General features: G+C 33.6%; 3 protein-coding genes and 1 pseudogene across 3 annotated transcripts; 2 read left to right on the plus strand and 2 right to left on the minus strand.

The window, feature by feature from the left end:
* Positions 1-1,924: 1,924 nt before the first annotated feature.
* LOC21399775 lies at positions 1,925-4,333 on the plus strand. Its single transcript, XM_010095894.2, has 3 exons — positions 1,925-2,133; positions 2,223-2,396; positions 3,970-4,333. The coding sequence occupies exons 1-3, from the start codon at positions 1,988-1,990 to the stop codon at positions 4,220-4,222; spliced, it is 573 nt and encodes a 190-aa protein (XP_010094196.1). The 5' UTR covers positions 1,925-1,987; the 3' UTR covers positions 4,223-4,333.
* A 345-nt stretch (positions 4,334-4,678) lies between these two features.
* On the minus strand, positions 4,679-7,317 carry LOC112091180 (nifU-like protein 3, chloroplastic). The gene is made up of 4 exons (XM_024164143.1): positions 6,963-7,317; positions 6,698-6,818; positions 5,534-5,832; positions 4,679-5,154 (listed from the first exon to the last, which is right to left on the minus strand). Exons 1-4 carry the CDS (start codon positions 7,080-7,082, stop codon positions 4,963-4,965), a joined length of 732 nt encoding a protein of 243 aa, XP_024019911.1. The 5' UTR covers positions 7,083-7,317; the 3' UTR covers positions 4,679-4,962.
* Positions 7,318-11,644: 4,327 nt separating this feature from the next.
* LOC21399776 lies at positions 11,645-14,048 on the minus strand (annotated as a pseudogene).
* A 2,814-nt stretch (positions 14,049-16,862) lies between these two features.
* On the plus strand, positions 16,863-18,272 carry LOC21399777 (spermidine hydroxycinnamoyl transferase). The gene has a single exon (XM_010095896.1). The coding sequence runs from the start codon at positions 16,863-16,865 to the stop codon at positions 18,270-18,272; it is 1,410 nt and encodes a 469-aa protein (XP_010094198.1).
* Positions 18,273-23,541: the final 5,269 nt, after the last annotated feature.

Raw genomic sequence — 23,541 nt, forward strand, 5'->3', positions numbered from 1 at the left:
CAGCAGCTCAAGACGAACGAAAGGCAAAATTACTTACTCCTTCACATCTTTTATTCATTAATTATGCAAAGGCAATCCATTTGAAAATTTGGCATTTAGGAGTAGCAGAATTAATATAGTTCATGATCTGATCTCTGTGGTGTTTTTTTCGTTTTCTTTTTTCTTTTTGTGGACATAATTTATGCAGGCTTATATATGATCTCTGTGTGTTTTTTTTTTTTTTTTTTTTTTTTGTGGACATAATTTATGCAGCCTTATATTTTATTCATGGGGGACTTGCCAAAGGACGAGGTTTCCACATCCCCCCTTCACCTAAATATGCTCCAAAAAGTCATTGACAAAAGGTGACAGAAAGTTTTGCATTGTATAATTAGGGTTCGTTTAGTTCGCTGATTCGAGTTTTTAATTCGAATTGAGATGTGACTTTATGTGAGAGCTTTAACTATAGCAAAAAAGTTAGATGTGACTATTTCTATAAGCTTTTTACTGTAGTAAAACTTAAATTCTAAATTCGAATTAGTGAAATGAACGGAGTTTAAATTTTTTAACGTACTTTTGAAGTTTGTCAGAGTAGAAAATGTGTTCCAAAAATTATTTGTTTTGATAATCATACATAAAAAAGTTTTATAAGTATATGATGCATTCAAAAGAACTAGGAATAACATGTTTATTTAGAAACATAATCATCAACTAATATATATTAAAGGCATGTTCAAAAAAGCCTTCTATGACATCTCTCAATAAATGAGTTTAGACCATCATTATTTTGTTTGGTTTAGCCATATTGTGGCAGGATCTCTTCTCCGCAGCTACAAGAGAAGTTTCAATGGATTTGCCGCTAAGCTAACCAAGGAAGAAGCCCAAAAAATGGCTAGTATGTGAATTTTGGCTGCTTTTTCTTTTCTTTTCTTTTCTTTTCACATTGCTATGTTTGAAAGATTGGAATTATATGAATATCCCCTGTTTTTGGAAGCTGATTTTCTTTGGATTTAGGGATGGAAGGCGTAGTCTCTGTGTTCCCTAACCGAAAGAAGAAGCTGCACACAACAAGGTCATGGGATTTCATTGGGTTTCCGCAGCAAGTTAAGAGAAGCACAGTCGAAACCGACATCATCATCGGAATGTTCGACTCCGGAATCTGGCCGGAGTCGAGTACCTTTGATGACAAAGGATTTGGTCCACCACCTTCTAAATGGAAGGATTCCAACTTTACCTGTAACAAGTACGTCTCAAAATATTTTATTTCAAACTAATGTTTAAGGACATATAGATATATAGTTGCATTAACTATGGAATCTTTTTGTCACTTTAGATATTATACCTCAGCCGCAAAATATATACCCACTTCTCTAAAAAAAAAAAAAAAATTAATTAATGAAAAAGACTGTACATAAAAAAATTTATTAAGTTTTTAATGTGTTAAATTTATATAAAATCACGTAAAAATTAAAATGTATACAGATTTAACGGTTAAAAATATCTAACTTACTAATAAATTAGTCGTACATGCAAATCTCTTAAAAATTAAAACTCATTTAGTTCACTGATTTACATATAATTTCATATAAGAACTTTCTATTATAATAAAATATAATTATTTTTAAAAATTTTTTATTATAACAAAATTAAAATTCTAAACTCCTATAATACATCTGTATAAGATACAAATGAAAAACGAATTGTCACCTCTATTCTAGATAAATGCTCTTCGAATCTTCTACTCATCCACTAAAATAACGCCACTTGGCAAACTCATCATCAGAAATAAAGATGAATATTAATTTTATCGAAGTAATGACTACTGAGAAGCCAGCAACAGAAAACGCAGAATGAAAATCTGCATCTATATTCTGTCATCTCTGTTTATTACATATATAGATATATAGATATCGATCAAAAAGAAAAAAAAAAAGAAACAGAAAATTTGGAAACAATCCAAGGATAGAAGAAAAAACAACAACAACAACAAGAAGCTAAAAAAAAAAAAATGTCGTTAGCCTCATCCCAGCAAAGCTTTCTAGCCAACGCTCTTTCTTCACCAACTCAGAAGCTCAAAACCAAGATTCCCAGTTGCGCTCAGTACAGAACAATCTCATTCAGACACCAACAAGACGACCAGAAAGATTCTCCCAGGTAATAAAATCATGGGTTTTCTTTACTTTTTCTTGAAATCTTTTGGTTTTTCTTTTGCAAGTATGAAAATTGGAATCCATATGACATAGGAAGAAGGAGAACAAGCTAGTGAAGCTGGCTGCAGTTACATTGGCAGCTGGGGTGCTGACGCTGGGATCGGTTTCCGATGCGTCGGCCGCGAAGACTGGCGGTCGGGTTGGTGGCCAGGCGTTCCGTTCTTCGGCACCTCGGTCGTCCCCTAGAATCAATAACAACAATTCGAGGTAAGTTAAGAGTTTTGGATGAATTATAACTCATTCGCTTTGCAGATTTAATTTTTTAATTTAAATTAAGATTTAATATTTTTTAAAAATTTTTAATTATGATAAAAAATGTTTAACGTAATATTTTTTAAAAATTTTTAACTCTAAAAATTTAAATCTGTAAAATGAATGAGATTTTAATCTAAGTTGAAATGTTCATGAGCTTTTTTAGTTTTGTGATCATTTGAGTCTTGAAATGGGGAATTCTGTAGCAGGATTTTGCCAATTTTGCGGGTGAGAATTTAAGGTTTCAAAACTGTATCTTTTACTAGGATTTTTTTTTCCCCTTAGTATAGCAATAATGCATAACATTTCTTTTATTAAACTCCAAAAGAGTGAATTTTCTAAGATAAAAGTTATTACTATTTCATTTACAGGAAAATTTGGCAAATGACTTTTTTTTCCACCATTTTATAAGTATATGACCAACTTTTTCAATACATGACCAAAACGTTATTTTTTAGAAAAATGACCGAACCCTTTTTTCAAAAGAAATTACCATTTTTTTCTACAGTAGTTAGTCAGTGATAAACCATTTGGTTTGCTTATTCGATTTTTATTGATTTGAATAAAAAAATCTAAACTACATGGTTGTAGTTAAATTCGAATTTAAAGAAAAAATAAAATCTGAAATTGTGTTTGGTAGATGTGAATAGCAGAGAGCGTGAGCATCATTTTACTATTTAAAAATAGTTTTAACAGTTGAATTTGAGGGGAGAGATAATCTTTAATTTGGACAGTTTAACTCAGTTCGAATAAAGAATACAATTCAGACTGCATACTTACCAAACACGAGTTCAAGCCGAGCTCAGCTCACCATTCTAATTGAGTTGAATTAAGTTAAACCGGTGAAACAAACGGGCCGAGATCAATCAGTGATAAGTTGGTTCATCATCATTTTTACCAATTGTTTATCACTGAGAAACCCGTAATTTGTTGATTGAAATTGATTAATTCCTAACTTATATTAATTAATCACTAATTAATATTGATTAGTGACAAATCATCAAGTTAATCAGTTTATAATTAGTTTATGTTTTGTAAGAGGCATAGTAGCTTCAAACTTCAAACTGTTTTTTTTTTTTTGGGTCAAAAAGGGGTTTTTTCTTTGAAAATTTGTTGCAGTTTGAGAAGTCTTATATATACATGGGAGCACACAAATAAATATCTCATTCAGCTTTTTTATAGACATTTTTTCCCTTTGTAAGTATACTTGCTGCTTAGGCTGTAAAAACAGTAAAAGTAATCCAAAAAAGAGCCCCCACAAGCAAACTTGTTAAAGTTATCTGAGTAGTGGAATCATCAGAAATTGTTTTTGGGGTTTTGTCAATTTGTTTTTAGCATTGCATTTTCAGATAATTTGAAATTATAACATTTATCCTTTCTTAGTTTTTTGCTTTCACTCGCATTATGTCATAATATGAGAACATGACATCATTTGTAGAAGTAGATGCCTGTGCTAATCTGTCTATTTTCTCAAACATCATGTATGTTAAATTTAATCTTTAATGTCGAGTTATGTTTTATTTTGCAGGACCAACATCTACATAAATCCTCCTGTTGCCCCACCTTTAGTTGGTGGTTATGGTTATGGTTATGGCGTACCGTTCTTCGGTGGTTGGGGATGGTCGCCATTTTCTTTCTTTGCTCCAGGTCCCAGCGTTGCTGTCGGCATTGGTGGCGGTTTCGACACTTTAGCTCTGTTTCTTTTTCTTGGTGCCGTTGCTGCTGTTGTGCGGAGATTTTTCAGATCAAGAAGAAATGATGATGATGATGATTACTATTGACATAAAACTGTCTTATACTTGTGTAATACCTTAAATACTCAACTCAGTGGCTACAGAATACTTGAATTAAATCCAGTTCTGTTCTAACATACGGCTTTTTAATATTAGAGTGCAACAATTTTATACGTATTGTAATTATATTATGCAAATTCAAGATTATAGATTGTAGAAGTACTCATTTTTCACCTCCCTGCACATTAATATCAGATCTCATGTTGGTTATGTCATGACAAGAGCTTTCCTATGGAGGACAGAGTTGCGCAGCCTCGTTATGCAGTGACGGGATGCATCTTTTAAGCTTGTGTTCCTCCTAGTTGTGCGCCTAATTCCGCAGAGATCATTAGTTTCGTCGTAGGAAGAAAATCTTGGTTCGTAACAAAAAAATCATATGTAAACAAAAACAAAAATTCTCTTTAGAGCTTTCATTTCTAATTAGGATACAATATCAACCTGGGATTTCGGTAATACAGATAAAATGCTCTCAGAAGTTAAACTTGAAATTTGAAGAGGGTATTGAGAGATCGAAAAGCAGACGGTATATGCACATGAATATTTCACCTCACTTTTCTCATTTCCGAAAATTATACATCTTCTCATTAGGCATAGGGGAAATAGGTACAAAATCTCGTGGAACTATCAGTACATTGCTGCGAAAAGGTATAGTTTCACTCTTGCTTTCTGAATAAAAATGGATATTCAACTACTTCTCTTTTCTCTGCAAAGGTATATGTTTTGGTGTATCACTCTAGCAGCTGGACGGCCGCAATGGCAGGAATTTTTTCCCTCAATTTTTGTGTTAACGCAACTCGAACAGTCATAACCCCCGCTGCAGGGCCACTAAGCCGAACTTTGACGACATAACCGTCAATTTGTACTAGCTCAAGTATTCCCCCTCCTGTCCCTGCAAGATACGGTCTAATCTCTGCAAGAAGCTGAAAAAAGAGCAAAATTTTCTTTCTGATAAGAACAAATAATAATAAAAAAAAAAACTCTTTGCATCAAAAACTAAGTTAAATGAATGCTTGTACAGTATTCATAGACATGTGTAAAAGCAAACGGTGTGAATGTTTCTTGTGATGAATTGGCAGAGAAATTGATAAGTTAGCACTTAATTAGTATCTGAACTATAGGCCGAATCACGTTTTGGTCCGTGCCTTTTGAAACTTCTCAGAACGAGTCATAGATCAACCAAGTTGTCCTAAATTAGTTCTTTTGTCCATCCGACTATTAAAATCTTAACGGAAAAAGGAACTGCGTGATGCTACACAATTGGAGAAATAAATATTGGCAAGGTTTCATACTTTGTCTAACCTTTTCCACATTTTCTTCATTTAACTCAAGGCCAGTCTCGGTGTCCAGAATCTGTTCCACCGCCATTATTTCTGGTATTTTATCTCGCAGCCGAGTTTCGATTCCCATCTTTAGTGTCATTGTTGAACTCGGGCAGGAGCCGCAAGCTCCTTGCAACTTGAGTACCACGACAAGGCCATCTATCTCGTGCAGCGCAACGTTTCCGCCATCAGCCATCAGGCCAGGCCTTACCTCATCCAAAACCTTCTCCACATTCTCTTCAGTTAAGGGAAGGACACAACTTGGTGACACCACAAGTCCTTCACCATTTCAAAATAAGAAAGAAAAAGAAAAAAGTTTCATAAGTAAAGGAAAAACAAAAGAATATGTATTCTCACTAGATGAAGAACAAATCTTGAAGAATGATGCAAATCCTCATATTAATGGAATTATGAAGTGTTAGGTACAAGAATGAGTACTACATATAGTGCTTGGTTTTAACAGATTCCAATGGTATATATGTTATAAAATTTACTCTGGTGAGAACCAGTCCTATGAATTTTGAAGTGCATCAATGTGGGACTTTGTTTACATAGATGTTGTACCTGTACTACTTATGATATATAATTTATTTAGTATTACTCCTACCAATTACATGGGAAACATCCATTGGTGGACACAAGCAATATTTTACTATTTTTAGAAATATGGTATTTTATAAAAATGCTTCGAGGCACCCCCAATTCCCAACACCACAATAATAAAATGTGGTCCTATTTGTAGGCCCATATTGTAGGACTCACTTTCTATTTTTGTGTGATGTTCAGTACTATTGGTGCTTTTTAGAATTGTTAATTTTTTTTTAATTGAATAATGCTAGGACACTAATATCGTCTAACACCACACATTAATAAATGGTGGATCTGACAGCATGAGCCTCACAAGTAAGACTCATAACACAAGTGCCTCAAGCATTTTTCTTTACAATTGCATTTTTCTATTGTCCAGCCTCATACATTGATAGAACGAGGGGTCTTAAAGCACGGACCCTACAGATATGGCTCACTTTCTATTAGTTGTTGTGTTGGTCGCTACCGGTGACCCAAGTATTTTTCTTTGTGATTATAACTTAATAACGTAATTGATAAGATAAGGAAAACTATAGAAACAACCAAAAATACATACCTACTTGCTTTCTTCTTCGAGCACCATTGGAACTAAACCCAAGGAGAAGTCTGCTACAAAACAGACCCCTTATAAAAGAAGCTTGTTTTGAAGAAAATCCACAAGAATCTATAATGGGGTTCTGAATAAATAAATAAATAAATAAAAGAATCACCAACATATGTAAGAAATAAGCTAAAATATAAAAAAGTATTAACAATTGGATATGTCAAAAAAAAAAAAAAAACGTTTATTGAATTATAGGGATGATAGGAATCAAGTTTACCTTGAATGATGATAATTGGGAAGTTAAAGGCCTATTAGATGAAGAAGTTGGGTTGTGCAAGGCAGTGGTTATTGGAGCTCGTTTTAGACCTTGAGTTTGTGTAGAGAATGAACCCACCATTGAAGAAGAGTGGGAAAACCCACCACCAATAATACTTTTGAGCAACAATTTATCAACTGGGTTTTTTTTTTTTTTTGGTTCTTTTTCTCACTTTCTTTCTTTCTTTCTTTTTTTTTTTTTTTTTTTTTTTTTTGAATTTGATGTGGTTTTCTTCTCTTGTTTATGTGCTCAGCTCAGTTTCTGTTTCTTGCCCCTTTTGGGAAACCGTCGATAGGAAGCAGTTTTTGATTGGGTGATAAACAGACAAGTGAAATAAGTGGTGCAATTTTTTGTGGATAGAATTCAGTATTCAAGAATCTGAACTGCTTTCGCTAAACCGAGCAAAGGAATGAGGCCACGTTGGAATGTTGTAAAATGGGCAGAATCATAGGTTTGGATCAACTATTGGGTTCGAACTGTCAAGATTCTGAAGCCCAAGTATATGAATTAGCCACTGAACTTATGTGTGGTATACTCTTTAATCTTAATTAATATTTTTTTAATTAATATAATATTTAATTAAAATAATATTAATTAAGAGTAAAATTTTTAAAAAAATTAAAACTAATGCAATTTAAGAGAGTATTTATCTCCTCTTCTCAAAAAAAAAAAAAAAAAAGAAAAGAGAAATCTTTACCATATTACTTGTTAAGAATTGTGTCGCATTGGAGAGTCATGTTACTTAAGATGATAGGTAAAAGGTCAACCTAATGAGTTTTGTTGAATTTATCTGCTTTAGTCATCGACAACAGAACCAGAAATAATCTACTGAATTATCACTAATGATTTACTAGATTAGTCCTTTAGTCAGTAGAAGACGATAAATAAGTAGGGTGGATTGGAGGATAAAAGGAAATGGGTGGGAGGAAAGAAGGGTTCTTATTTAGTAGGATGGATTGGTGGAAGGGTTCTCCTAAGAGTTGTGAATCCACCAAAAGCAATCCTCCAATATTGGACGGATTTTTGGGAGATGGAGAAAGAAAGTTCAATGTAAAATTCCAATTTAACATTCTCTTTCAGTAAAATTTGTAATGCCAATTACTTTATATATTTTTATTTCTCCAATACAATCGTCCTATCTCATTAAATATACTTATATATATATATATATATATATATATAATCTATAAGATTTTTTTTTTTTTTTAACTTTTCTAACTTTTGTCTCTTGGTTTTTACCCCTCTTTTTTTCTAGTCCTTTCTTTTATTATTATTTTTTTATTTTTTACCTTAAAGTTTATTTATTTCTTCAATTTAGTCATTTTTTATATTTTTGTCCTGAAATTTTATTTTCTTAATCGTTTTCATTCATTTTGTCCTAATACTCATTTATTTTTTCATTTTGGCTTTTTATTTTTATTTTTCAGGAGGTAAATTTCCAAAAATTAATTATATAATATATTAATAATATAATAATTAATAATAGGTTATTAAATAAATAATTAATACATTTATTATATAATGAAATGATTATAATTTATTAATTAGTAAGTAGTCGATAACTAATAAATAAATAGTAATTACCAATCAACAATTAATATTAAATTATATCTGCTAATAGTAATTAATGATTATTTAAGAATAATTATCAAGAATTGATCATGCAATATGTCAGGCTATTAATAAACATTAGTAACTAATTAGCTAATTATTCAATTATGTAATCAAAAGTTAATTATTTATTTAAAAAATAAAATATTAATACATTATTAATATACTAATGGTTTTTTAATGCACTAATTAATTACTTATAAACTAATAATTATGACTAAATTACTAACATAGTAATTACTTATATACTAATTACTATATTGTTTTTAATTATTTAGCGTATTAATTTAGTATGTATATAATTTAATTATTAATGTAGTTACTAACAATAATATATCCATTATTACTTTTTTTCTATCCTTTCTTTTTTTTTTTTTTTTTTTTTTTTTTTTGGGGATTTTTTTAACTTTTTTTTTTAATTTTTTTTTTTTTTTTTTTTTTTTTTCTGGACGATTTGTATAACTGTTATTTTAAATGAGTTATGCATGCATTTTTTACTAGAATATATATAGGGATAAAATCATTTTGGTACCTTGTGTTATAGTGAAGCTCTTCAATTCTATCCTTTCTTGCTGCTCAAGGATGTTTACCCACTTCACCTAGTCAGTAACCAACGAAACACTAGTCAATAATAGCCTTAAATAAATGAAATATTAGTAAACAACTATATATGCAAGAAATGAAGATCTTGTTCACAAGGAAAATTAGCTTATATACGCAATGCAATATATAAAAAATAAAAAATAAAAAAAGGCATCGCATGTAGCACATCTCCCACCATATATTCATGAAAAAGGAGATTAGAAGACAATCCATCCTAGCCACTCATTAACAGAACAAACAAAAGTATTACAAGTGATCAGTGTAATAGCATTGGCTAAAAAAGATGTTAATTTTTGCAAATAAGTGAACTGAATGTCCTTGGATGCCTTAAGCAATTGAAAGAGAAAATCCATGAAACAACGAATCAAAGAAACCGCAAACCTGTCCAATATTGTAAGCATTCAGTAAAGGTAACAGAAGACCTTGAGAGAAGGCCGATTTCAGGAGGTCTGTGAAAAATATTACAAAAATTACTTAGCACTATCCATTGAACTGTATGGCAATCAATAAAGCTGAGAGGAAATATCCATTGAACTGTATGGCAATCAATAAAGCTGAGAGGAAATATCCATTGAACTGTATGGCAATCAATAAAGCTGAGAGGAAATTACCTTATGAGAGATAAGATGTTGTGGAACATTCTCCTTATGCAACTGCTCTATGGTCTACAAGAAATGGGACTTTGGTTAGAGATTTGGATCTTTGACAGACGTTTTCATCATTGATATAATGCAACATTATGTCGTCGCAAAATATATTTTACTTACTTTCAACCTTTTTTGCAATTATTTTTCTGTACTTTAGTTTTACAAGTGAATCACTTCACACTGATTGATTATGTGGAGGAGCGAGCATCAAACTTACGTTCCAATATGCAAGGGCGTCTGGCTGTGCAAAGAAATTGGACATGAGCTCATCATGGTTAGTCACCACTTCACCTGAAATAAAGACAGACTATATATATGTATTGATTTAAAAGAAGATAATAGCATGTAAAATAGTAGGCATGCTTCATTAGAAAGAAATGAAAAGAAAAAATAAAGAAAAACAGGGAAAGCACACAAAGAGAGTGCTAATGTAGTCTTGCATGTCGAACATGTGGGGCAAACTTCTCCAGAGCTTGTGAGTAAGGTAAAATCAGGAGAGCTCATTCAGAAAAATGATAAGAATTGAAGTGGTGGAAAAAATAGCAAAAAACTGGAGCAATAATAACATCCTTGCAGAGAAAATGATAAATAATAAATTTTGTGACCAAATATTTAGTCACAAAATTTATTTTGTCTCAAAAACTTATTTTTAGCTACAAATTTACATAGGTAGCTGAAAATTTTGTAGCTAAAACTACAATTTCTTAAGAGTGGTCATATTGCTATTTGTATCTTGACAAATACCTATTAAAAGTGTATGGATCAGGATTTTTACCCTTTACTTTTTATTCATAATCTTTTTAGGTAAATAATTGCACTAACAAAAAGTATTTATTAAGAGTAAAGGGTAAAAGTTATACTCATATACTATTAAGGATAAATTATCTATTTTTTCCCACAAAAAAAAGAATGTAATAAACGGGATCATCACAATAGTTCAAGCCCATAAAATGGAATAGTATTTGCATCATAAATGAGTCTTTTTAGAAAAAATTCTCCGGAAACCATGAACGCTAAGCACCATTAATAGAAAATGGATCTCACATATAGATCTCATACATTGAAATCTACTCCTTTCTTTTTGTTAATGGACAGTGTACAACACCACCGCTGTGCTATAGCATTGGATCAAGAGCATTGCCCTGGTTGGACCCATGCATCTCCATAGAATTTTCAATTTCCAAGCGACCCCACTTCATTTTCGGTTGGACATGACCTTGTACGCAATATTTTCTTCAATTTTTCTATACGTTAACCTTACAAATTACATGCAACTTCTTTTGAAACAAATAAATAGACAGGTTATTAGACAGCATATAGCAAAGCTGATTTTTTTTTTCTTTTACAGTGCATGCATTATATTGGAACCGCGTTTGAAGCGATTGCTCCAAAATACAAATCATATGAAGAATTTAACTTGACATGATGATAGACAAGTTGATGATGAGAAGCTTTGCCATCCGGCCAACTTCGAATTAGCAGAAAATATTTAGTCATATGAAATCTAGTTAGGAATCTCCCCTTGGTTTGTCCATGAATGGAATGAAGCCGAATAGTAATTTGAGTAACAAGAAACACATACTTACGAATTACGATCAAATAGTTACATCAAGAACATAATATATATATATATATATTGTATAACAAAGATCAAACGTTCACCATATCTAAAAATATCAGTTCTACAATTCCTTATCTTATTTTTCCTTTAGTAATACGTAAGCAGGCATCCCAACACATCAGTAACTTTGTTCAATCCATAAACGACATCAAAATTTCCTTTTATGCCGGGACATAAACAACAATGGGGCTCCTAACTTGGTAAGTACCATCATCCCACACATGAGAAGCAGAGACCACAACTTTCTTATCTACTGTCCCCCGCACTGTCACCGCATAGGATAGCTTCTCCTCAAGGGATTTAAACGACAAAACACTAGGATTCACTGTGATTTTAAGCCCTGGTGGGGCAACCAAGTTAGCTTTATACGAAGAGGTCGGTGATCCAACGTTTGTGACAGTCCTGTTAAAGACATGATTGATTGTTTGCGAAGGTGTCGTAGAAAGAGCAAAGGTAGGATAATTTAGGTCCGGTGTCGTTCTATAAAATCTTCCCTCGGCACCCTATCATATGCACCCTATCATATGAAAAGACATATGATAGGGTGCTGAGGGAAGTTTTATGGTGGGTGCTAGAAAAGAGAGGAGTACATGTGAAGTATATTAATGTAATTAAGGACATGTACGATGGAGTGGTCACGAGTGTGAGAACTGCTAGAGGCTACACGACAGAGTTCCCTATTCAGATCGGCCTTCATCAAGGATCTGCTCTTAGTCCTTATCTTTTCACTATCGTGATGGATGAGCTAACAAGAGAAATCCAAGATAGAGTTTCTTGGTATATGCTTTTTGCAGATGATATAGTTTTAGTTGATGAACATAGGGAAGGAGTTAACCGTAAGTTAGAATTGTGGAGACAGACTCTTGAGACGACGGGATTTAAGTTAAGTAGGATAAAAACTGAATACATGCATTGTAGGTTTAGTAACTCAAGTAATCAGAGTGATGGAATTTCTTTAGATGGTGTGGAGATTGGAACTTCTTGGAAGTTTAGGTACCTTGGGTCTATAGTGTAGTATGAAGGAGATATAGAAGAAGATATTCAACATAGGATTAAGGCAGGGTGGGTTAAGTGGAAGAATGCTATGAGAGTTTTATGTGATGATAAGATGTCTATTAAGTTGAAAGGAAAGTTTTATAGGACTGCAATTCGCCCAGCTATGTTGTATAATAGTGAATGTTGGACCATTAAGAGACAACATATATCTAAGATGAGTGTGACAAAAATGCGTATGTTAAGATGGATGAGTGGCCATACAAGAATGGATAGCATAAGGAATGAAGTTATTCATTGTAAAGTAGGTGTAGCACTAATAGAATATAAGGTGCGCGAAGGCCGCTTGAGGTGGTTCAGACATATCCAACGTAGACCGCTAGAAGCACCAGTTCATGCTTAGGAGGACATTCTTATACCTAATACTAGGAGAGGGAGGGGTAGACCAAGAATTACGTAGACCGAAGTCGTTAGGAAAGACATTTTAGATCTAGGCCTTTAGGAAAGTTTAATTTCGAACAGAGCCGTGTGGAAAAGTAAAATCCATATAGCCAACCCCAATTAAATTAGGATTAAGGCTTGTTATTGTTGTTGTCGTCGTCTTTTCAAGACTGGCTTGATCAGGACATGTGCTGTTACTGTTTCCGGTAACTATTTGCAATAGCTTTGTAGTGTAGCCTTGTCCACACAACAAGTTTTTGTAATCATCTTCGACTGCGTCGTATATTAAACCAGGGCATGCAGCTTTGAGAGGATTTATTTGTCTGGATCCGTATGCGAATTTGGCTTCGGAGTTAAGGTCGGCACTCATTGGATTTGCTGCAAATTATACGTATGTACGAGAAATTATTTATGGTCAGGTCATAAATAATTAGGGGACTTTAGAGGTGCGTACAAGTAGCGTTGAGAAAACATCCTGATGTCTAGGAGTACGTACGGACGCATTGACTGTGTCAATAAGCATACATTTTCTAGTAATGGTTTCTAATCAAAATTACACAATGTGCAAGTTTTTTCACAAGTTTGATGTTTCGACGGGTTACGCAATTAAATAAAAGAAAAAAAAATAAAAGAAATGTGTGATTGGTGTAATTAGTGAAATTAAGAAATGGGATCATATGATCTATATAATGCAACCATTATTACCGGTGGTCATAAGAGACGACTTGATGGCGGCCGGAGACCATGTCGGGTGGAATGATTTGACGTAGGCAGCAGCCCCCGAAGCATGTGGGCAAGACATTGATGTGCCAGAGAGAATATTGTATGCCACTACTCTTTTGTCATCTTCAAAACCTTCTGAAACTGAGGCAATTGGTGACCATGCAGCTAAAATGTTTGCCCCTGGTGCTGCTAAATCTGGCTACAGATTGTCATCATTACATATAATTATGAATAGATCAAGATCTTAACTAAAAGATATAAACTTGAATATCATCAATAAGATTGATTAAAATTTCAGATTACCTTGAGAATATTAGGAGAGATTGGATTTGGTCCCCTCGACGAAAAGGAAGGTATGCAGGGGGCCAGCCTATCTTTTGCCTCATTACTTTTGGATATTGATGCCATTGGGCTCCTACATTACGAAATCTTTTATTTATCTTATGTTTTCACTCGGTGTTCTGAATAATATGGATTTTTAAACAGTACGATCATTTTTTTTCTTTTTTTTTTTCCTCTTTTCAGGGAAGTAATTAACAAATTTATACACGCAGCTTTGATATTAACTTTTTACCCAAGAATGTTTAATAACTTACTAATAAGAGGACATGTTCCTTTTTTTACCGCTGCTTTTTCCCCCCGAAAATTTCATATGAAAATAATGTATGATTAACAATGTTCGACTGCACAAATCATTTATAATTGTTTTTCATCACAAAATATATTGAATAAATATGCTAATTATTCAACTTATAATTCATGGTTGAACTTGAAATATGTCACTACAAGCCTATAAGAAAAGCAATTTTAGAGACGATACATTTTCAAACGTGAAACTTAATTTCGTCTCTAAAAGCTTACTTTATAATTGTCTCTAAAACTTCTGTCTCTTTTCAATTTTTTTTTTTAATCTTTAATTTGAGACGAAATATTTTATCTCTAAATAAAGCATTAATAAACAAAATATTAATTTAGTCTCAAATGAATTTGGAGGGAAAATTCCACGCCAAAAATAAGTTGGTTTCAATATTCAGCGACAATATATATATATATATATATATATATATAACATTTTCAGGGACAAAGTAATTTTTCATGTCTAAAATGTGTTATTTTGATATTTAGAAACAAAATAATGTTTGTCTCTCAAAGTAGTTAAACTTGATTCAAACACAAAGTAGTAATTTAGTCTCTGATAGATTTAAAAGAAAAGTTTCCCAACAAAAATAATTTTGTGGGAAGCTTTTCATAGCATTTGCATCTCAAGTATATATGCAAATATAAATGAATATAACCACCTTGTAGTTCTTTTTCAAATTATGACTAATATGCCAAATCTTTTAAAATTGATGGTCTAAACTTATTAGAAGATTATGAAATTTAACCCAAAAAAAAAAAGGAAGAACGGGCACATCAAGAACAAATTATTTCAGAAAGGCAATTAGTTAAAAAGTATTATCAGTATTTGAGAAAAATAAAATTTTAGAGGATTATGTGAAAAACTATTTAAAGATATATTTTAATAAATCTTCAAAAAAAAAAAAAACGATATACTTCAACAAAATATTTTAAAAGGTTTTCCAAAAGAAATATTTTAAAAGATAAATTAAAAATATTAAGATTAATAGCTTAAAAAAAACTAAATATGTACCCGGTGGAATTTATGTAGATGTAAATTTGGGCTCCATCGTCCGGATTAAGGTAGGATGTAGGCACAACTTACCATTTTTAGACCTTTTTAGACCTATATATAATAAATTAATGAGTAAATTAGTAATTTAACTTTATATATAATAAATTAATATGATAAATATTTAAAAATAGTAATTAGTAATTAATTATAAGTAATATGTTAGTAATGTACTCATATTTATTAGATTATAATGAATTAATTAGTGTATTCAGAAAAATAATTAGTATATACATAATTTATTAATATTCCTTTTACTACTTAAATTATTAACTTTTAGTTACATATTTAAATAATTATTTAATTAGTTACTAATGTTTATTTAATAATCTATTATTTGATATATCACATGATCAAATTTTGGTAATTATTCTTTTTATAATGATTAATTACTAATTATGAATTATAAATTATTATTGATTAATGTAGTACATATTGATAATTATAATTTAATATTAACTATTAATTGAGTAATTACTATTTATTTTTTTATTTCCCAACTATTTACTAATTAATAGATTAAAATTACCATAATAAATGATTGAAATATTAATTATTATTTATTTATTTAATAACCTCTTATTACTTGTTTTATTGTTAATATGTTATATAATTAATTTTTAAAAATTAATCTTTAACTAAATAAATAATTACTATATTATTTATTATTTTATTAACAAAATTAAAAACTTAATAGTAATAAATTAATATTTAATTAATAATTAAGTAATTACTATCTATTTATTAGTTATTAAGTATATCTATTTATTAATTAGTAATTAATATATAATATAATTAAATATAATTAGTAATTAATAATTAATTATTTAATATAACTTTGTTGATAATCATTAATTATACTATGTTGATTTCTGCACAATTTAAAAGTCAAAGTTGCATTTGAGTTGCTTCTGATTTTTGTTGTAGATTCTTCAAAAATTCTTTAAAAATTACTTTTTATAGTTTTTATCAAATACCATTATCATGGTTAGAGAAGTGATTTTGGGCTCAAAAAAGCGCTACAAAACGCACCCTTACTTAACATAGATAGTGTTACACTTCCAAATATATAATACTTGTTATATAAATAAATAATTTCGTATTGCACCTTTTATTTCTACATGTTATGGTGCAATACAGTCCTTCATAAAGTATGGAAGAGAAACCCATATAATATATAGTTTCCTGTTAGTAAATAAAACAACTCTTACATCCTATGGATATATTAATATTCATTTAGCCGGCACCAGCCATGTTCTGTAGTGCCGGCCACTTTATTCCTACGGCAATAGCTGCATATGCAATATTTGCTTTTTGTTTGTTTTAACTCTCTCTTTTCTTGTATCTAGTGTTCTTTATAATTAACTCTTGTTTGTAGTCTAAAGTATAGCCGATAGCTAAAATTGTTTTATCAACTTTTTTACTACATATAACACACATATATCAATTATAATTCGTATTATATAATTCAATACACATGAAGTATTGTTGCATGGTGAAATCAGTGACTTAAACTTTGTCCAAAAGAAAAAATGAAACTAAGCATCAAGCATTTCTGCATGGTGAGACCAATTCATGAACCAACATGTAAAGGTCGCCAATCTTTATCAGAACTTGATCAGATCAACAGCCTCACTCACACACAGGTTATCTACTTCTATCAATCACCAAAAATTTGGCTCACACCAAGCGAGGCCGTTTTCAATTCCCTTAGAGATTCATTGAGACGAGTTTTGGTGCCCTTCTATCCACTCGCTGGGCGCTTGCGCTGGACTCTAAATGACCACCACAAAGGCCGTCTCGAACTCGATTGCGATGGTCGCGGCGTCGCGTTTTTTGAAGTGGAATTCGACGTTGAGCTAGTCGAATTCGGAGATTTTGCTCCGTCCACTCCGAATTATCAAAACCTTTTCCCTTCTATAGACTGTAGTGTCCCGATTCACGAACTGCCCGTTTTGTTTGTGCAGCTCACAAGATTCAAGTGTGGTGGGATCAGCCTAAGCCTGTCGTTTTCGCATGTAGTCGCCGACGGTCTAAGCATGGCCCACTTTGTCACGGAATGGGCTAGGGTTTCCAGGGAAGAACCAATGCAGAAAATGCCATGTCATGTTCGAAACCCTTCAAGAATTACGAGAACAACTCGAGTGTTTGATCATTCCACGGATTTCTTATACCTTCCGCGGCTACTAATAGAGAAACCAACTTCTGATGATCATCAAGAAGTGAAAAATATGATTGAAAGAACAGTGATCTCCCTAAAGCTTAGCAAATATCAAGTTGAAAAATTACGAAAGTTTGCCAGCGACAACATTCAGAACGACGAAGGAAAACGTGTCGTTTACACTCGATACGAGGTTTTGGCTGCACACATTTGGAGGTGCATGACCAAGGTGAGGAAGAACAAAGATGAGCAAGAAACAACAAATATCGTCACCATTGATGCGCGACGTCGTTTGGAGCCGGCGGCTCTACCTGAAGAGTACTTTGGGAATGCAATTTTCGATGTCAAAGCTCGGAGCTTAGCCGGTGATTTGGTGGCTAAACCTTTGGGTTATGGAGCAAGCAGAATAAGGGAAGCAATTGAGAAGGTGACAAATGAGTACGTCTTATCCGCCATTGATTTCATAAAGAATCAACAAGACTTGTCTAGGTTTCGATACTTGTACTCATTATTTGTGGAGAATAATATTAATTTGCTTGGGAATCCTAATGTTGCGGTGACCAATTGGGTAAATTTGCCTGCTTATGGGATTGATTTTGGATGGGGAAAGGAGATATATTTCGGGCCAGGAAATCTTGAAATAGATGGAGACTCGGTGCTATTTCGTGATAATGTTAGTGGAGATATTGGATCTCTTATTGTTGTATTGTGTCTTCAAGTTGATCATGTTGATGACTTTAAGAAGCACTTCTATAAAGAAATATTGGACTCTTCTTTATAAGATTCCTCAAAAACTTGTCAAAGTCTAATTTGTGTCACATATTATGGAATAGTGCCACCTTATATTGGCTACAAGCACGAGTTAAAAACGTAGTGTAAGGTCAATTAGTTTTACGCTTGTTTAAATAAGGCTCTTTTAACTTTTGTTAATTGTTTTTCGTTTTCAATTTTATATTATAGTTTGAAATTGAAGATGAGGTGAGTGTGATGTGATTTAGCAACAGGATCAACGATCTGTTCCTTTTTTTTTTTTTTAAGAAAACATTCATGGAACCAAGAATTTAAAGAACAAAGTAGCACGCATAATTATGCGGATTAAGAATTCACCTTTAACCTTCGTTAATGGGTTTTCGTGTATGTAATTGAAAATGATTATATATATATACACTGTTGGTGGTTTGATTACCCTAGATGGGGTAGTATACATATGAGAAGTTTTACATAAGAGACCCAACAATCATAATTTTTATCATATAACTCTTTCTCGTACTATTACAGGAGTTTTACATTATTTTCCAGCTCATTTTATTTTTTTCCCTTTGTTCTGTTATAACAAATAGACTATTCTAGAATAAGTTTGTTTTACTGAGGTGTACCATTTTATTACATCGAATTGTGTAAGCAAAGAATTATGTTAGGAACCTGACTCTGCTATATATATGCGTTGTATTCTACAGTATTTTTCAGTGAATGAATGAGAATGATTTCTCTCTTCTTCCTCAGTATTATTTTGTAAAATGGTATTAGAGAAATTTGCTCTCCCTGCTCTATTTCATCTCTGAATATGGCTCGTGGAGGTCAACAGCACAACACCAATCGGTTCTAGCCATTGATTCCACCTTCATCATCTAGCACTATGGATCAGCAGGATCCGACCTCTATGGACGGTGCAAACATCTCATATTTCCTCCATAGCGGAGATCATCCTGGTCTCATCTTGGTATCTCATCCTCTCACTGGCCCTAATTACAACACTTGGAACAAGGCCATGTTCATGGCTCTCAATGCCAAACACAAGCTCGGTTTCGTTGATGGGTCTATTCCAAAACCATCGGCTGGAGCGCCTCTTGCTTGGATCAGGTCCCATTGCAACAATATGGTGATTTCATGGCTACTCAATTCTGTTTCGAAGGAGATTGCAGATAGTCTTCTGTATCTGGACACTGCTCAGGCTGTTTGGACAGATTTGCATGAGAGATTTCATCAAAGCAGCGCACCACGTATTTTTCAAATTAAGCAGCAGCTACAAGGGTTGTGTCAAGCTTCTCTTGATATCAATACCTACTATACACGCTTGAAGATTCTATTGGATGAACTCAAGCACTTCCAGCCTATTTCGGTATGCCGCTGTGGAGGTATGAAAGCTTGGCTTGACTATCAACAACAAGAATATGTCATGCAATTTCTAATGGGTTTGAATGAGTCCTATGGAACAAACAGAGGACAGATCTTGCTGAACGATCCTCTACCTTCAATTTCGAAAGTATTCAATCTTATTGTGTAGGAAGAGACACAACGTATAATTGATACCGGATCTACTGGTCCGGCCAATCCTTTGGCATTTCAGGCCTCATCGCCGGGTCCCTTCGTTATTGCTTCGCCGTCGGCCCTCCCTGTGGCGGCCGCATCTTCATTAAGCAAACCCAGAAGAGATCGACCTGTTTGTACGGATTGTGGGTTGGCTGGACACACCATAGATAAGTGCTACAAATTACATTGGTTTCCACATGGGTAGAAGCCCAAGTTCAAGGCCTATTCTACTCAAATGACCCAATGATCTTCAGTGGGCTCCCTTCAATCCAGCTCATCTCAACACATGGGTTTTCTTGATCGATCTCATATCTCACCTTCAACTGCAATAACGATGAGCTCGCTTCCACCGAATGGTCTCTTGACCACCGATCAAGTCCAGCAGCTGATTGCTTACCTAAGTTCGCAACTTCATCATCGTGCGGTCGCCACTCCTGACACACAAATAGCTAAAAATCCTTCCGTCTCTCAAATCTATGGTAACTTATTTTCCATATCTTCCGTTTCATCTCATTCCATTCCGTCTGGCACGTGGGTTATTAACACCTATGCTAGCCATCATGTTTGCTGTGATTTTTCTATGTTTTCTCATTTAATTCCTATCTTAAATAACACTGTCACGTTGCCCAACGGTCATGCCGTAGTAATTGAGCGCATAGGCTCCGTGAAATTGTCCAAATCCTTGATATTACATGATGTACTCTTTGTTACATTGTTTGCCTTTAATCTACTCAGTGTCAGTCCACTCACACTCAGCCACAACTGTAGTGTTAACTTTCTTTCCAATTCGTGTGTTATCCAGGACCTCACTCAGGGCTTGATGATTGGGAGGGGTAGAAGACAAAGAAATCTATATTTTCTAGATTTAGGAGTTGCTTATTGTAATTCATTTTCTTCATCCTCTGTAATCAGCAAAAGTGATATTTGGCATTCTAGATTAGGACATCCCTCTGCTGTAAAACTTCAATTGCTCCATAATGAATTATAAATTTCTAATCCCTTATCTACATTATCTTCACATTGTCGAATTTGTCATTTGACTAAGCAAAAACATCTTCCGTTTATTTCGAATAATCATGTCTTCACGACCTTTTGATCTAGTGCATATTGATATATGGGTTCCCTTTCATGTTAATACACGAGATGGTCACAAATACTTCCTCACTATTGTTGATGATTGTACTAGAGCCACATGGGTCTATCTTTTAACTTCAAAGTCAGATGTTATAACCATTTTCCAGAATTTTACAATCTGATTTTGACGCAATATAACACTTCCATTAAATCTGTTCGATTTGACAATGCCCCTGAGCTTTCATTCCATATTTTTTTTCGTTCTAAAGGAATTCTCCCTTATCATTCTTGTGTTGAAACTCATGAGTAGAATTCGGTAGTTGAAAGAAAGCACCAACATATACTTAATGTGGCACGAGCACTTCTTTTTCAATCTCATATTCCACTTTGCTATTGGGATGAATGTGTTTTGACTGCTGTCTATTTGATTAATAGGACACCCTCACCTTTGTTGTCAAACAAAAGTCCTTTTGAGTTGTTAAATAACAAGAAGCCAACATATTCTCATCTCCGTTCCTTTGGATGTCTGTGTTATGGATCAACTCTCCTTAGCCAACGAACACAATTTACTCCTCGAGCCCGAGCCACTATTTTTATTGGCTATCCTTTTGATTATAAAGGATACAAATTGCTTGATTTAGAAAGTCATAAGATATATATCACAAGGAATGTGGTTTTTCATGAGTCTATATTCCCTTTTGTTCAATCACAGCTAGATAGTGCTCATCTTGACTTGTTCTCTACCCGTGTCATACTACGTCCTATTAAGCCTCAACACCAGCTTCCTCTTCAATTTGTTTCCCCATCATCCGAGCCTCCTACCAATACTCTCACTCGTGATGTTGATCAAAATCAAGCTTTACAACCCATTTCTCGTCCACTTCGCACAACAAAATGACCAGCATATCTTGAGGACTACCATTGCTATTTGGCCACCAACTCACTTCCTAATTTTCCTGTTTCATCTTCCATAGCTTCTTTCGATCCCATCTTTTCCTTTTTAAGTTACCATAAACTCTCACAACCTCATCGCATCTTCACTCTAGCCATTAGTACACAAACTGAACCTCAAACCTTTTCACAGGCTGTTTAGTTTTAGGAATGACGAGATGCAATGAATGTTGAATTGCAGGCTTTGGAAGGCAATGGTACTTGGTCACTTGTTTTTCTTCCACAAGGAAAGCAACCCAATGGTTGCAAATGGGTGTACAAAATAAAGTTTCAAGCGGATGGTACTGTGGAATGATACAAAGCGCGCCTCGTAGCTAAAGGTTACATGCAACAAGAAGGTATAGATTTTCTAGATACTTTATCCCCTGTAGCCAAACTCGTTACTATCAAACTTTTGCTTTCCTTGGCTGCCATTTTTAAATGGACTCTCACTCAACTTGGCGTTACAAATGCATTTCTCCATGGTGACCTCACTGAGGAAGTATACATGAGTATTCCGCCAGGATATTCTTGCCGAAAGGGGGAGAGTTTCCCTCCTAATGCTGTTTGTAAATTGCAGAAGTCAATATATGGGCTGCGACAAGCCTCTCATCAATGGTTTAGTAAGTTCTCAAATGTTTTGCTAGAAACAAGATTTATTCAATCAGCCAATGATCATTCCTTGTTCATCAAGAGACAGGGTTCCATTTTCTTGGCTCTTTTGGTATATGCTGACGACATAATAATTGCTAGCAACAATGACGCAGCCGTGACTGAGCTTAAACAAGTTCTTAGTAAGCGATTCAAAATGAGAGATTTGGGACATCTCAAATATTTTTTGGGCTTGAAAGTTGCTAGAACCACTTTTGGAATCTCAGTTTGTCAATGGAAAGATGCATTGGAATTGCTTTTCAAAATAGGATACGTAGGCTGTAAACCAACATCTATTCCAATGGAACCAAATCTCAAACTTTTGCAAGAAGATGGTGATTTGGTAGATAACCTTTCCACCTACAGACGTCTCATTGGTAAGCTGCTATATCTCACCATTACTAGACCTGATTTGAGTTATTCAGTGAATAGATTAAGCCAATTTTTGGCTGCTCCTCGTGTTCCTCATATGCAAGCAGCTCTTCGGGTTCTACAATACATCAAAAGAACCTCAGGTCAAGGTCTTTTTTTCCGTTCCAATTCGACTATTCAATTAAAAGCTTATACCGATTCTGATTGGGCAACTTGTCCCGACACACGACGGTCAATTTCTAGTTTTTGTGTGTTTTTGGGTTCATCTCTTATATCTTGAAATCAAAGAAACAACAAATTGTATCCAGATCTTCAGCTGAGGCAGAATATAGATCTATGGCAAACACTACTTGTGAAATTCTGTGGGTGCTTGCTCTGCTAAAGGACTTCCACATTTCTCACACTGGACCGGCACTTCTCTTTTGTGATAATCAGGCCGCTCTTCATATTGCTGTCAATCCTATTTATCATGAACGCACTAAACATATAAAGATTAATTGTCATATCATCCATGAGAAAATACAAGCCGGACTTGTGAAGACTATGCATGTATATACTCTGAATCAGTTGGCGGATATTTTCACCAAAGCACTTCAGCCAACACAGTTTCATACTCTACTTGGCAAGATGGGAATCCATGATCTGTATTCTCCATCTTGAGGGGGAGTTTTACATTATTTTCCAGCTCATTTTACTTTTTTCCCTTTGTTCTG

Source organism: Morus notabilis, unplaced genomic scaffold (assembly GCF_000414095.1).
Source record: "Morus notabilis unplaced genomic scaffold, ASM41409v2 Scaffold499, whole genome shotgun sequence".
Taxonomy (NCBI): domain Eukaryota; kingdom Viridiplantae; phylum Streptophyta; class Magnoliopsida; order Rosales; family Moraceae; genus Morus; species Morus notabilis.